Below are 14,794 nucleotides of genomic sequence, written 5' to 3' on the forward strand. Positions count from 1 at the left end.
TTAGTTGAAGCCCACAGACTGAAGGAGGTGTCAGACATGGTGTGTCCTTTTCTTAAAGAGTCAGTTAATATTGAAGCACAAATACGAAGCACAAATCTCCGTCAGAGGGTGATCAGACCCCGCTGGGATGTTTTATCTCTGATGATGTTCTGTTTGAGTGTTTCCATCAATCGATAATTTATCTGAATAATATTCTCAGCCCTCGTATCGCCTGTACGACACCACATGGACATGCTCTCAGTTCAGAATAAGTTCTCTGTTCAAGTTCATGTTTCCAAGGCAACCGTCTGTCGGGCTGTCACAAATGCAGCATTTGAAGGTGATTTAATAGTCAAGTGGTTACTGCTCATGCTTCATAGTGACAGTGTCGCTGGTTCGATACCAGTGAGGAACTTTCTCTCTCTCTCTATACCAGCTACTGTTAAATTAAGGTGAAAGTGCCCAAACATAAAACTAAACTTGACTATTGCACTGAAACGTTTACACTTTTTTAGTGTTGTATGTATAAAGGCATGTAGGTGTTGCTTTCAAATAGACAATATTAAATACTGGCAGTGTTGGGATGGCTGAAAAAGTGACTTTCTTTTTTGCTTAGAAGATTTCTGTTTGTTGAATGTAGCATTTAAATGCTGTTTAATGAGGGCAGGCTAAACAACACCACAATTGCTTGTAATCAATACCTTACTTGTTTGAGCTATATTTTTATATTTCATATTCAGTTACTGCCAAGTAGGCCTACGTTTTGTACCTGTTGGGGTCTGCATGAATGTTAAATGTGCTGTGCACACACACATACACAGAATATAAATGTTGAATAAGTCGACCACTCGAGACAAAATGTTTCTCTTTTTTTTCATTAATACTCACTGTTGACTGTCTTTTCTGAAATATACTCATCATCTGCATGTATTCATTAATATTTCTAAATCCTTTGGGGAGAAGTAGGAGGACTGAGCCCTTTGTTTCTCCTGTTGTCATGGTGAATCATGTTATCTGTGCTCCATTGATGAGGGCTTGGTATCTCCTCATGCAGAAGCTTCACTCAGAGTTACTTTGACTCAGAGTTGATTGAACTAACTGTTAACACTTGTTCTGAAACCCAAAACTCTGAGTTAGACAGCTCAGAGTTGGTCAACCTAGAGTAAAGGTTTTAACTCAGAGTTTGTTAAACCTGCTTCCTGAAACAGGCCCCAGTTTAGAACCTGCTCTATGTGTAAAGTGCCTTGAGATTTGGCGCTATACAAATAAAGATTAATTGATTAATTGACTGCCCATCCCTGCTGCAGGCCCTATATGATATTATATATAATAATTATTCTTCTATAACACTTCTTCTCTTTGTTAAATGACTGACATCAGTCAGCAAATTCATAGAGATCCACAGCCTGATGTCACCAGGCAGCCAAGATGAAATGATTATACCATGACTATACAGTTGCATTGGTTTCATTGTTGTTGACATGGGGTATCCGGCCAGTTATCAGTCTGACAGCTCCATGGACAATTCAAACTGTCCCAGGATCAGCACCTCGGATGGTGATCGTAACATATTTGGATGTAGATTGATTTAGAAATGAATGTACTTTCTTTTTATGTATAGTACTGTCAAAATGTTGCTAAAAGGGTATTAAAAAAAGAAGTGTGGATGACTGCATCTTCAATAAAAAAGGTGAACCTGTTTTGAACTGTCTTGTGTAAGTGACACCAACATCATGTGATGATTGGACCCATAATTAGTCAACATACCACAGTCCATTTTTACAACTACGATTTTATTATTTTCTGAAGCAGAAGGGTGATCTCAATGACAATAAAACAGCAAATAAAGTGTGGGGACAAAATCACAGCGAGCTGCATTAAACAGTTAGAGACAACACAGTGTAGAAAAAGAAATGATCATGTTATCATCTTGGAAGGTGCTGAAGGTGGAAATAGTGTCATAGTGACTGGCTTTATTTGAGAAGCTTTGCAGTTGCCATGGAGGTCATGGTAGTCATGGTTGTCATGGTGATAGTGGGCACAGTGATGTCTTTGAAGATGGGCTGTGTGACACCAGCGTAGGATACTTTGTTCTCACTGAGAGTCCCGATGATCATCTGGCGCATTTCCCTGCTGGCATCACCACGCACCGCCAGCAATGCCTGGATGTGCTCCTCCCTACGGAGAGCAGAGAGGCCAAAAACCTTAGCAATGTTTAGGAGATGTGATGAAACAGGACAGTTAACATCAGCTGTGATTAATAGCTTCATCAACATCTGTATTCCACAGTTTTCCGCTAGTTTGTGGCCCTGGTGCTTTATACAGTCTGCTGAACACTGCCATGGCTTACTGGGACTAAAGAATGGCTTATAATCCACAATGCTGATGTCTCACAGTGGCCAAGTCACGGTCCAGGGCTCATAGTCATCAAACTGCTGAGTCAAAACTTTGGACTTAAGTGAAAGATAAAAAAAGTCCTTTACTCACAGAATTAAAATGTGTACCTCATATATACCTCAAATATCTATTTGCTTTTATTTGATCCCTATGTGTGTGTGTGTATATATGTGTATATGTGTATATATATAAATATATATATATATGCACACACAATAAATACATGAACTTGTTGTTCATTTCATTACCAGAGATTTTAAGATTTCACACAAATGACAATGAACTTACTGCCACACCAAAATATATTTTGTCTGTGTATTTTGTGAAAGAATATATATATATATATGAATATGAATATGAGAATGAGAAGAGAGAGAGAGAGAGAGAGAGAGAGAGAGAGAGAGAGAGAGAGAGAGAGAGAGAGAGAGAGAGAGAGAGATTAGTTTAGGGTTCGATAATGGTTAGGCAAGTAGTGGTTGTGATTAAGGTTAGGCTAAACTCCAGGAAGTGAATGTAAGTCAATGTCATGCCCTCTGAAGTGGAAACACAATGGTTGGTGTGTGTGTGTGTGTGTGTGTGTGTGTGTGTGTGTGTGTGTGTGTGTGTGTACCTGATGTCAGGGTATTTAGACACTAGTGTGGTGACCTCCAGGAACAGCAGAGCTGGGTCAGTGAGCTTGAAGACTTCAGCGGTGGCAGTGATAGCACCACACAGACGGTCTGTATCTTCACCCTGCACACAACAATAACTCAACACTGGCCATGTGTACTGGATCTGTTCAGCCACAGTACTGCTGTTTACCAACCATCTTATCAACAGCTTTGTTGATAAATGTTAGTTACAACTGTGACACTAAATTTGAACCATACAGCAGTATAAAAAAACAGTTAACTCACAGCAGCCAGTTTTCTGAAGAGGAACTTGAACTGATCAGCCTCTTTGATCATCCTCTCAGCTCCTTCCCTCCTCTCATCAGCGTTCTTGAAGGTGATCCTCTTCTGCATCACTGCTTTGATGTACTCCACCACAACCCTGCGCAGGGCCTCGCTCGTCATCTCCTGCACACACCACAGCCATGAGATCATCTTTAAAATCTTTGTATTATTATTATTGTTATTATTATTATTATAATACTACACACACACACAAGATGGCTCACAGCTCTTCCAAAACTATAGAACTGGGAAAATATGGTCATTCATGCACATGTTGGATTGCTGCTCAGATCCTGTATTCTGCTCACGTCCTACCTGGTTGAAGGGTTTTTTGATCTTGTTGAAGTCATTGAAGTAGTCCTCCACTGTCACACAGATTGTGTCCACAGCATGAGAGCCAGTCAGCCACTTCCTGGTCAGCAGTTCATTAAGGTGATTCTGAGATACACAAGTCAATGCGTTGTCAAAAAGAAAAGAAAATGCACTGTAGCATTTCTGACATCAGCAGAATTGTGTTAGATGAACGTTATTGTAAAGCCCATTCATCCATCACTAGCTAGGTACTGTTTAACTATGCTACAATGCTGTGTTTGACTAACAAATGGGCAGCATGCCATGAGGAGTTATTACAATTCAAGAGAATCTTATATGAGGTGTAAACATCATGTACTGTGGTTGTCATAAAACATTCTGATTATTCAAGATGAAACCCTTTCTACTGACTTTTTCAAATGTACAATGATTGATGTTTGTCAATGGTTAACTCATCAGTGGAGAAAGTGTACAGGAGTCTAGGATATCTTACAATGAAAGTATTTACTGAAGCTTGGCCAAGGAGAATCTTAGTATTATCAATACACACTGTCCTTTGTGGATAGTTTAAGCCTTCACAGGTAATACCTATACTCAATGCCCATAAATGGCTAAATGGCCATACTCAATGCATCTACAGTAATGGAATTTGCCTTTTGGTTCGTTACTCTACAAACAAGGAAACACAGTTATCCATCTGTGAGGTTAGGGAGTCATATCCTCTGACCCTGGGTGACAATGCAATGCAATGCAATGCAAGGCAAGGCAATGCTGCACCCCTGTATGCTGTCTCTGACAGTTGCCTTCATGTCTCAAGGAGAGAAACAGTATGTCTCTCTGCCAAGATGATAGTACTGAGCACCAAAAACCAAATGAATTTGTATGAAAGTGAAAAATCTCTCTGATAACACAAATCCATCAGCAAGATAACTGAGTAGGAAAATGTCTTGGAGCAAACTGTCCTTTTAACTTCATTTTATAGCCTCCAACAGATCTGAGTAGATGATCTAAGCATCTGACCACACATATAAAAGGAATTTGTATTTGTAATAAAACATTTATCATTAATTAGAGCCTCTCTTACTTCAAGATCTAGGAAGACTTCATCCAATAAGAACTGACATCCTTCCTTGGCCACCTCATTGAGTGTCCTCCCTATGGCAGTGTCACTGTCAGTGGGCTCTGATGACTGAGAGTACTTCTTCTTCAGACTCTTGATGGACTCACTGAGGAACACATGTGACAAATTAAGACAATTCCTTGAGACTGCTAGAGACACATTCACCTAAAACTGACATTGATCATATTCCACTTGGCATCATAAACTTTCAGAACAAAGGTTTGTGTGAAATGAAATCTTACTTGAATGTCTGACAGTTGTTAATGATGGCTATCATGTATTGCACATAACACTGGGGCAGCTGCCGGTCTCTCAGGTGCTCCTCTTTATAAACCACTGCCTCCTCTCTGTACCTGTACACAACACACAGGTTCAATGTAACACAGCAAAGTGATAACACAGGAGTCAGAGTGTTCTCTTGAGGCTGGTTTTCATCAGACCCATATTTAGAGGATTAATTATTATTATTAGACATCAGAACCTGTGTAGACAACATCAGATCTTATAAACCAAACTATCCATGCATGTAATTGTGAAGGACAGCTTTAAGACACCTTCAGTACTTCAGAACAAAAGTCAAACAGGAAAAGAGAAGGATACCTGATGAGGAATGTGTTCATCTGTTTCAGGCAGAGCTTCAGAACCTGCTCTTTGAAATCTCCATCAATCTGTGCAGCAACCTGCAGGTTCTGTTCAAACATCTGATGAAGAGTGGAGTGGAGACACATAAAGAACAGGGAGGAAGGGAGGAGTAAAATGATTAGTAAAAGGATCAGGAAGCAAACATCACTCTGTTGGTTATTTCCAGGTCACAGCTGGTGACTGAAGGTGAGCAGCAATACTTACTTGTTCAGATAAGACAAGCTAAATCTGTATCATCTTTCAAATCCCTTTTTAAACCATTCTTTTACAAGGAAAGCCTTTATATATACATAATAGGTTTCTTTTGGTTTTATCTTTTCATCCTCATCATTTTTATTTCCTGTGTTGGACAATCTTACTGTTGTTGTTTTCTCTGGAAGGCTCTTTGTAACATTAATCAATGCTATACAAATAAAGTTTTATTTTATAATGCTGGTATTGAGAATATGTCTTTTTACCAACAAACAATTCTTCATAATGGCTTAATGTTAACCAAATGTATTCAAGATGAAATACACCAATACTGTAACTCTTTTAATGATCTCAGATCATATACACTGATATTCAAACTGCAGCTTAGAGGGATCACAGGCACACACTTGTCTCTCGATTTAATACATGTAAGGGCAAAACTAACACATCAAGGCTGTTTAGCCTGTGTGGACATGGAGACATGGAGACGTGGAGAGATGGAGACGTGGAGAGATGGAGAAATGGAGAGATGGAGACATGGAGACATGGAGACACCGAGACACCGAGACATGGGGACACAGAGACATGGAGAGATGGAGACACAGAGACATGGAGACACGGAGAGATGGAGACATGGAGACATGGAGACATGTCTCAGTCAGTGTAGTGTGAGAAGTTTGGAATCATCATGATTGGATGGAGGTGCCTAACAGGATGAAAAGGCCCCTAACAGAGCTTTAAAGAGATGGGAATAAACACTAATAAAGTAATGCTGGGTCTAAAATTATGACATGATATATGATTAGACAAGTGTGTCCAGAATGCCTAGTGCTGACTCAGGTACAGCTCATCACCTGGCTGAAGTCATCCCTGTAGGGAAGCATGTGTGCAGCAGTATTTAGTAATGGGGTAGTTGTCAGCAGAAGGACAACAGTACCAGTTCCAGAGTACCAACAGAGATGTTCCAGGAGAGTATGGGCCAAGTGACCTGAAGCTGTCATCACTACCAGTGGTTTTATGGTTCTCAAGATTTATATAAATGTAATAGTTGTGTGTTTGTGTTACCTGAAAGACAATGGCTGGCAGTGTGGTTTGGTAGTATCCATCCTGGTCAGCCTCAGGCTCTGTTTCTTTCTGCCAGTCCTTCTTGTCTGTTTCCAGAGCTTTCCTCAGCCAGCCTGTTATATTAGACTGCACACACACACAGTCAATGAAGAGGAAAGAGTCAGTAACTTATTGTGACAATGCACACCTGTTGAACTTTTATTCATTGAGACAAGCTGGTATTTTTCTGAACCTTGGAACATCCTCTAGCCTATTTATTTGATAAGTGATATCCGTGTAAAGGAGGGAGAAGAGGAGGTTTGATGAACAAGGAGGTAGCTTATGAAAAAGGAAGTTACAGTGATTAAATGTTTGGCTGGAGCAGGTTTATGTTAAGTGCAGTACTCATTGTATGATTCTTCTTTCTGGTGAAGATTCCACCACATACTAAGAATGAAGACTAGAGGGTTAATAACTTCCTGTCAGTGTGTTCAGTGTGTGTGTGCTGCTTACTGTGAATGTCTGTACGTATTTGCTGAGGAGGTCATCCACCACATCCTGAGGAAGTAAAGGCTCCAACTGGTTGATGTCACACTCTGAACGAAGCTCTGGATGACCCATCATCTCCTCACTGAAACAAACACACACTCTAGAATTTACTTCCATCTGCAGGTGTCCAGTGAAATCTTAAGACCCATTTTTTTACAGTTATATTTATTGCATGATATCTGATCTTAAAAAGATCAATAACTGCTTTATTATTGAAACAAAGCCTTCTGGGACTTGAATAGTGAGGTGCCTAGAGATCGCCACCCCTACATGTGCAGTAATATAGACAGTTTGACAATGTGGTGGAGACCTGTGTAGAAAAAGTAGCATAGTCAAATAGATTGATATTTGTAGTTGTGAATCTATCCCATGAGGCTGTGTGTTGGTTTGGCAGGATTTTATTCTGTAGGGACTTGCTGGTAAAATAACAGATATTGGTCAATGTAATAACACTGACATAGGTGAGGAGGTTTAGTCAGATAGCTGTACTCTGTGAGACACATAAAGTCTCCTGTACATGAGTCTCATCACTGCCACAGATTTAGTAGTAGCTAACCTGGAAAACACACCAAATGAACAAGTGCACACTGATGCCTTAAAAAGGAGTTTTTGCTCATGTGCTGATGACTAATGAAGCAGTGCACAATAAAGCTTTGTCTCTGAACTGAACAAATGAAATAAACAGTACATGGACACAGCTTGTTAGAGAGAGAGAGAGAGAGAGAGAGAGAGAGAGAGAGAGAGAGAGAGAGAGAGAGAGAGAGAGAGAGAGAGAGAGAGAGAGGAGAGAGAGAGAGAGAGAGAGAGGAGAGAGAGAGAGAGAGAGAGAGAGAGAGAGAGAGAGAGAGAGAGAGAGAGAGTGTGTGTGTGTGTGTGTGTGTACCTCTTATAAGTGTTGAGAACCCAGGTTAGCATGGACACAATCTCATTAGCTTCCAAGTCCTCAAAGGCCAGTTCTTTGACACGACATGACACAGCATTGTGGTAGAGACTGAAAAACCTGAAACACACATGACATGATGGTAAATCTGATCAGTACATAACATACAGTCATTACTAGATAGCCTAAGTTTCAGTTTCCCCTCTCTGTCCATCAACACACTCCCTCCATCACTCACACTTTCTATATTTTTCTCTGTCTTTCCCCTTTGTTAAGAAATGTTGGGTAAATGATGTTTAAACGAAAAACACTGAAGGCGTGTGATTTGATGATAAACGGCTACGGCAAAATATGAAACGGTTTACATTTTTCTCTTGTCATGCTCTCATACTGGCCATTTCAATAGGTCCACCTGTGTAATCTAATCAGTCCAATGAAACAGCCCTGCTATAAATTAGACATTTATGAAGTTTATACATTTTTGTTAACGTTGTCAAACTAGTCACTAGGGTTCATTATACTGACTGGCGTTCCTAATATTTTGACCACTCCATTAACGTAGGCCTACACGAGAGGGGCAAAATATTAGGAACACCAGTCAGTATAATGCACCCCAGTATGCTGCCATCACAGTACAACCTCAGAATGTATAACATAGCTGTTATATTGGATTGAATTTGAGTAGCTAATGAAGTGGCTGGTGACTGTATATCATCATATCTCACAGCACTACTGCACTGTATCTATTTGTACTTTACTAACATTCCTATATAAAACTTTTCTTTTTAGTAGAGGAATGATGCACATTTTGAGCCACATGATTATGATTACAGTAATAGTCTTGGTATGCTCTGGTCTTGATCTTGACTCAGTCTTGCCCCCTTAAAGTCTTGGTCTTGTCTTGGTCTTGTCTTGGTATGCTCTGGTCTTAGTTACACTTTGCGTATACTTTTTGCAGGTTTTCAAAAGCTGCTGCAAGTGTTGCTCTCATTTTTATTGAGTACTTCCTGGGAAGCATCATAATGAAATACACATCTATGGTTTTTGTTCAAATTACTTCATTTTAGAGTTTTAATAGTTTTAAAATGGTGCAGTGATCTGAGTCCTTCTTGGCAACAGAGCATCTCCATTCAGCTGCAGCATTGCATTCATAAACTGTGATGTTTGGAAAAACATAACAATAATAATAATAATCATCATAATAATCATAATAGGGAATAATTATCAGACATGAGTGTTGCAACTTGTAGTTGCAGTAAAGGGTCAAAGAAAATTATTCTGACCTTTAAGAAAGTTTTAGCTACACAAAAACACATAAATGCACCATTATATGAAACAATATATGAAAGTGAGATATGCTCTCACTGATGATCAGTGCCAGGAGGTATGCATTCTAGATAATAAATAAAAAAGAAGTTTACAAGCAGTAACACTTTCAAAAGAAATTGTCAGTAAATAATGCAGTAAATATGATGACCTGCAGCACTTTCTACAGAAAGTTTGTTCAGTCTGAGTCAGAATATAACAAGCAGGAAAATCTGCTGAGGCAAGCAGAATGCGACAAGAGAAGGTGAAGAAGAGAGAGCACTGCTGCTGCATCATTAAATAAACCTGAACATTTACAGTAGCACCTAGTGGTAGAGCTGAATCACATGATCAATGTTACAGCTGCCACGGATGTGTAAGTAAACAGTGTCCTTGTTATTTGGCTTAAATATACAAATCACTGGTATGCTCCATTAATACTTTGTGAGGAGTGCAGAAGAATGTGACTTGATTTTCCATTTTCAATTTATTCTGACATGCAACTGTACAAAATGACTTCAGCAGTGCTTGAATTAGAAAGATGGTACCATTTTCTATTCAGTATATAATGTTACATGATGTTGTGTTACATAAACAGACTGACCTGTTGAAGGTGTTGTAGTGAGGGGGGAAGCACTGAACCATGAGGTTCTTTACAACGATGAGGTCATCCAGAACATATTTCCTGGTTATTTCCAGAAGACGAACCAGCCACATTTTATCAGCCTCTCTAGTGACTGCCTGGGTGCCCTCAATGCGGGTGCTGACTGTCCCCTCCAACACCTGCAGGACAAACAGTAGAAAGACTTCAGGAACTGAGACTATAAAGCTGACCTGTGCAGGACTGAGGTTAATGGATTTAAAGTGTGAACACCACATCAAATCAAATCAAAATAAATGTCACATAATCTCTAATCTAACCTAATGCTTCATCATGTGCTAATGACTGAGACAAAGGCCTCCTATTCATTATCACATTACTCTCAGTCTGTTCTCCAGATTTGGCAAAGATCATTTGACAGAAGACTTGACTGTTGTGTAAAATGTAGGTTTTACAGTGAGGAAGAAAAGTAAAAACAATCACACACCAGCCATCTTGCTCAAGTAGGTAATTAGGACAATCCAGATAAAACGTCAGAAGATGAAGAGTTTGAAAAAAAGCAAGGGAAGGATAACAAAGATGACTGAGGTAAAGAGAGAGGAAGAGGAAGAAGGAGTGAGATGAAGAAAAAAAAAGAAGAAGAAGAGTGAGTTTCTCTTCCTCAAACGTTTTCTCCCATAGTTCTTGAATCATTTGCACCTTCTTAAATCAGTTCTTTACTTATTAATGTTACATCCTGCTATGGTGTCAGTTACATGTGGGAATGCATTAACATCACTAATATAAAGCAGCAGCACTGGACTGTTAAAGCAACACTAATGTCAACATAAACTGTAGCTTCACTCTAGATACTTGCTTTGTTGTCTTTTGTCTGACATTATTATTTAATGCTGCACATGTCAGTGTTATATATGATCTCTTAACTTTCACTCATTGACCTGTCCCTTAACAGTCTGTCTGATAGCTTCAACACTTTGGCTATAAACAGGCAGCAGGAGCCTGCAGTAGGAAGCCAGTCTGAGCTAACAGCTGTGAACTGATGGAGGGTCAGCAGGAATGCTATTTCTGAATGTGGGTGGAGGATAACAGAATGTACGTGTGTTTAGCCTCCACTATGGCCCTGATTACAATACACATATAAACATGTATGAGGCTCTGCTATCCTGCTATTACATTTATTTTTCATGTGTTTCTTTCAGAAGGGACAGAATGTCAGGAAATGGTACAGTAGAGTATGGGTGGAAACCTGGGGCTCACAAGCCACCATTGGCTCTTTTGCTTCACGGCCAAGGCTCTCGGACAAAATGGATTGGCGAAAAAAACAACTTGTAAATAAAGGATAAGCATCGGCCTAGAGGAAGGCTAAAATAACACTCAATACTACTCATATTAAAATGACAAGGCTTCGTGGCAAATACGTAGGTCTATCTGAGAAATTTCATTTCACTTTCCACCTCATTTGACTCCATAACCATAGCCTGCACAATTGTGTTACATTCGCGGCTCGTTGCCATGACAACATCAAACAAAATCACAGATTTCCCTCCAAGTCCACTACTTTCAGCCTGAGTGTACAGATGAGTTTGTGTTCGTGGAAAGAGCTGGGACTGCCACCTGTTGTTATGTAATGACAAAATTGCGTCGATGATAACGATGCAATATTAAAACGCCACTTCGACACCCACCATGCATCATGTACAGCAAAATATCCTGCGGGAGATAGTGGAAGCAAGGCCTTTTTAAAGTGGCTCTCCAGGAAAAAAAGGTTCCGACCCCTGTGGATAGAGTAAAACACTGAACATAACTTGTCTGGTAGGGAAGCTACATTTCTCTTCTCCTTACCCTACAAAAAAAAAAAAAAAAACACTTGTCCAGAACAAGCAGACAAGCTGTAATGAATCCTGTACATAGATGTGTAAGCTTCATCCCTCCTTTTACCTCAAACATTTTGTCCTTCCATCGTTTGGGTCTCCCTGGTGGGATGAACCCGGTCCTGCTTCTTACGGTCGACCATGCGCCGATCAATCTTTTCCTCCCGCTCAATGATACGAACCACTGACACCAACATGGTAGGGTCACGACGAACTGTCACCATGGACCTCTGCAGTACCATCATAACTGTTTGGCCAGCTCATCTGACAGCCCTGAACCTGAGAGAGAGAGAGAGAGAGAGAGAGAGAGAGAGAGAGAGAGAGAGAGAGAGAGAGAGAGAGAGAGAGAGAGAGAGAGAGAGAGAGAGAGAGGAGAGAGAGAGAGAGGGAGAGAGAGAGTAGAGAGGGAGAGAGAGAGAGAGAAAGAGAGAGGAGAGAGAGAGAGAGAGAGAGAGAGAGGGAGAGAGAGAGAAAGAGAGAGAGAGAGAGAGAGAGAGAGAGAGACTCTGACTTCCAGAACTAAAAATCATGTGAATTATCCATCAAGCTCAGTATAATGTACATTTCCTCATGCTGGTTTCATTCAGTGAGCCGTTGTAATTGCTTCTAATGTTTTTGGATTGGTGTCAAGTTAATAAAACTTGACACTCCTGTAAGATTTTTCACATTAAAGCTTACTAAGAAGAGGAGGAATCCTTCCCAATTTGAAAATATCTGTGCACGAAGTGTTGGGAAGCTCCACAGTGGTCAAAATGTGTGACACACAGACACAGGGACACAGACACAGGGACACACACACACAAACACACACACACACACACACACACACACACAGACTAGCTAAATGTGAGGAACTTTAAAATGTGTACTAACCAGACCTTACAACAAAAGGTCTGTATAGTATATACAGTAGGTTGTTCTAAATAAAGGCCTGGCTCTCTCTGTTTTTGACAATTATAGGACACAATTTGAGAATATACAATAATTGAAACTTTCACAAAGCCAAGCAAAAGACTTTAAACTACATACAACATTTCAAAGAATTGGTATCTGATCATTTTCCTTAATGAATACTACCCCAAAAGAAGAGAAAAAGTCATGTTTAGGAACAGGTATGATGTTCTTGTACAGTTATGTTACAACATAATAATACACTATTACTTGAACTTACATCTTCAAAGTAGATAAAGATGAGGTTCATGTCACTGGTGTTTTTGCTGTCCATGCGGTACTGTTCATACATGAGGTCATCCCGGGAACACTCCAGCTCCATCAGCTTCCTGTGGGCCTGCAGCAGCTCCCCCTGCTCTATCAGCTGCTGAGTGTCTTCCACGATCTCTGGGACTGCACACGTGTGCACGCACACACACACACACACACACACACACACACACACACACACACACACACACACACACACACACACACACACACACACACACACACACACACACACACACACACACACACACACACAAATGAAAGCAGAGACTTGGTGTGTTATACATTACAGTACTTTCCCATAAGATGACAAAACCTAAAACCTGTCTAAACAATATTATGTACCTGAGAAGATGTTTTTAAGGTTTTCCACAGCAGAGGCCAGCTGACTGTGTTGAACAACAGCATCCTTGACATCTTTCAGGTTCTCTATGGTGTTGATGCTCTGCCTCCAGTCTTTACTCACATCAGCCAGTGAACTCTGGATGTCTTTAACGTCCAGCAGGGCACTGTGCAGCTGGGTCAGTCCAGTACGGACACCATCCAGCTGGGACTGGATGGCTGCCTGAGGGACATTCAGAGCCAACAAGATACAGATTTTAATGTGAAATCACTAAAACATATCAGTAATAACTAAAACAAACACACAATAAATACATGTGACATTACTATATCAAACAGCATATTGTATGCTAAGTAAATGAATGCATTGTTACTTAGCTGTAATGAGAAGTATAAATAATAGGGATCTCTACCCAAACAGTAACACACTGCTTATGAGTGGAAAGGAAGTATGAACAAAAGGCTGCCGAGTTATTTGGAATCCAATGATAACATCAGATTTAGAGAAGGATATTAACAGACTAGTTTGTGTATGGTAGTAGTGTTTTATGCTTCAAATATTGCTTCTTGGTCTATATATAAAAGCACTTACTGAACTGTACAATTTTAAAAAAGGAATATATTTTCTAATTTCTCCTTTTTCTGATAGGCTGACATGCGTAAACACATGTAGAATAAAGAAGTGTATAATGAACTAAACTGTATTGCCATTGAACTCATCACCTTCAGCCGAGCCTCCACTGAAGCCTTCTTTCTGGCCTCTCTTCTTCTGTACTGCTCAACTTTGTCCAGCTGGTCTGATCTCTGCAGCATTCCTGCCACGCGCTGCACTGCCGTGGCAACCGCCTCCCGACTCGTCTCCTCCATTGTGATGCTCAGTTGTATAAAGTACCAGCTGTATTCACAGGTTCCATACAATCACACTTGAGGTGAAAGAGAAAGACACAAATAAGTCACAAGTCAGTCTCCTACCCACCGAAATGAATAGACTTCATAAGTGTATAGGCGATTTGGAAAAAAAAAAAAATCAAAATCAAGAAAAATAAAATAAAATAAACCAAAAAATAAACTAAACTGCCACTGAGGCTTCTTGGGAATGAATCTTATAGAGGGGGAAAATAGTGCAATGTCAAGGTAAGAATTGCGTTTCTTTGGTGTATTTGACCATTTTGCAAAGACACAAAGATCAACAACATCTCTCTTGCCCTGGTATAAAAACATATGCCCTTCCCGGTGCCTGCTGACCCTCTACATGTTTAAGATTTCGAATGCTTTGTCGCACAAATTAGCAAAACGCAACACATCTGGCTAAATATTTAACAAAGCAAATAGAGAATATCAATACATTCCCGTGTTGTCCTGTCAGATCTAGTAGTAGTAGGACTACTACTCAATGCACTGAAT

At 40.0% G+C, this 14,794-nt stretch overlaps 1 protein-coding gene across 1 annotated transcript; it reads right to left on the reverse strand.

Annotated features, from left to right (window-relative positions):
- Positions 1–1,758: 1,758 nt before the first annotated feature.
- On the reverse strand, positions 1,759–14,273 carry exoc3 (exocyst complex component 3). The gene is given in 17 exon segments (XM_053330270.1): positions 1,759–2,157; positions 2,987–3,108; positions 3,273–3,434; positions 3,627–3,749; positions 4,708–4,849; positions 4,986–5,096; positions 5,344–5,444; positions 6,643–6,768; positions 7,135–7,252; positions 8,054–8,170; positions 9,960–10,138; positions 11,895–11,948; positions 11,950–12,071; positions 12,074–12,106; positions 12,995–13,171; positions 13,394–13,613; positions 14,114–14,273. Coding segments are annotated over 17 exon segments (2,256 nt in total). The 5' UTR covers positions 14,258–14,273; the 3' UTR covers positions 1,759–1,952.
- Between the last annotated feature and the right edge of the window lie 521 nt (positions 14,274–14,794).

This window comes from Scomber japonicus, chromosome 12 (genome assembly GCF_027409825.1).
Source record: "Scomber japonicus isolate fScoJap1 chromosome 12, fScoJap1.pri, whole genome shotgun sequence".
NCBI classification, from domain to species: Eukaryota; Metazoa; Chordata; class Actinopteri; order Scombriformes; family Scombridae; genus Scomber; species Scomber japonicus.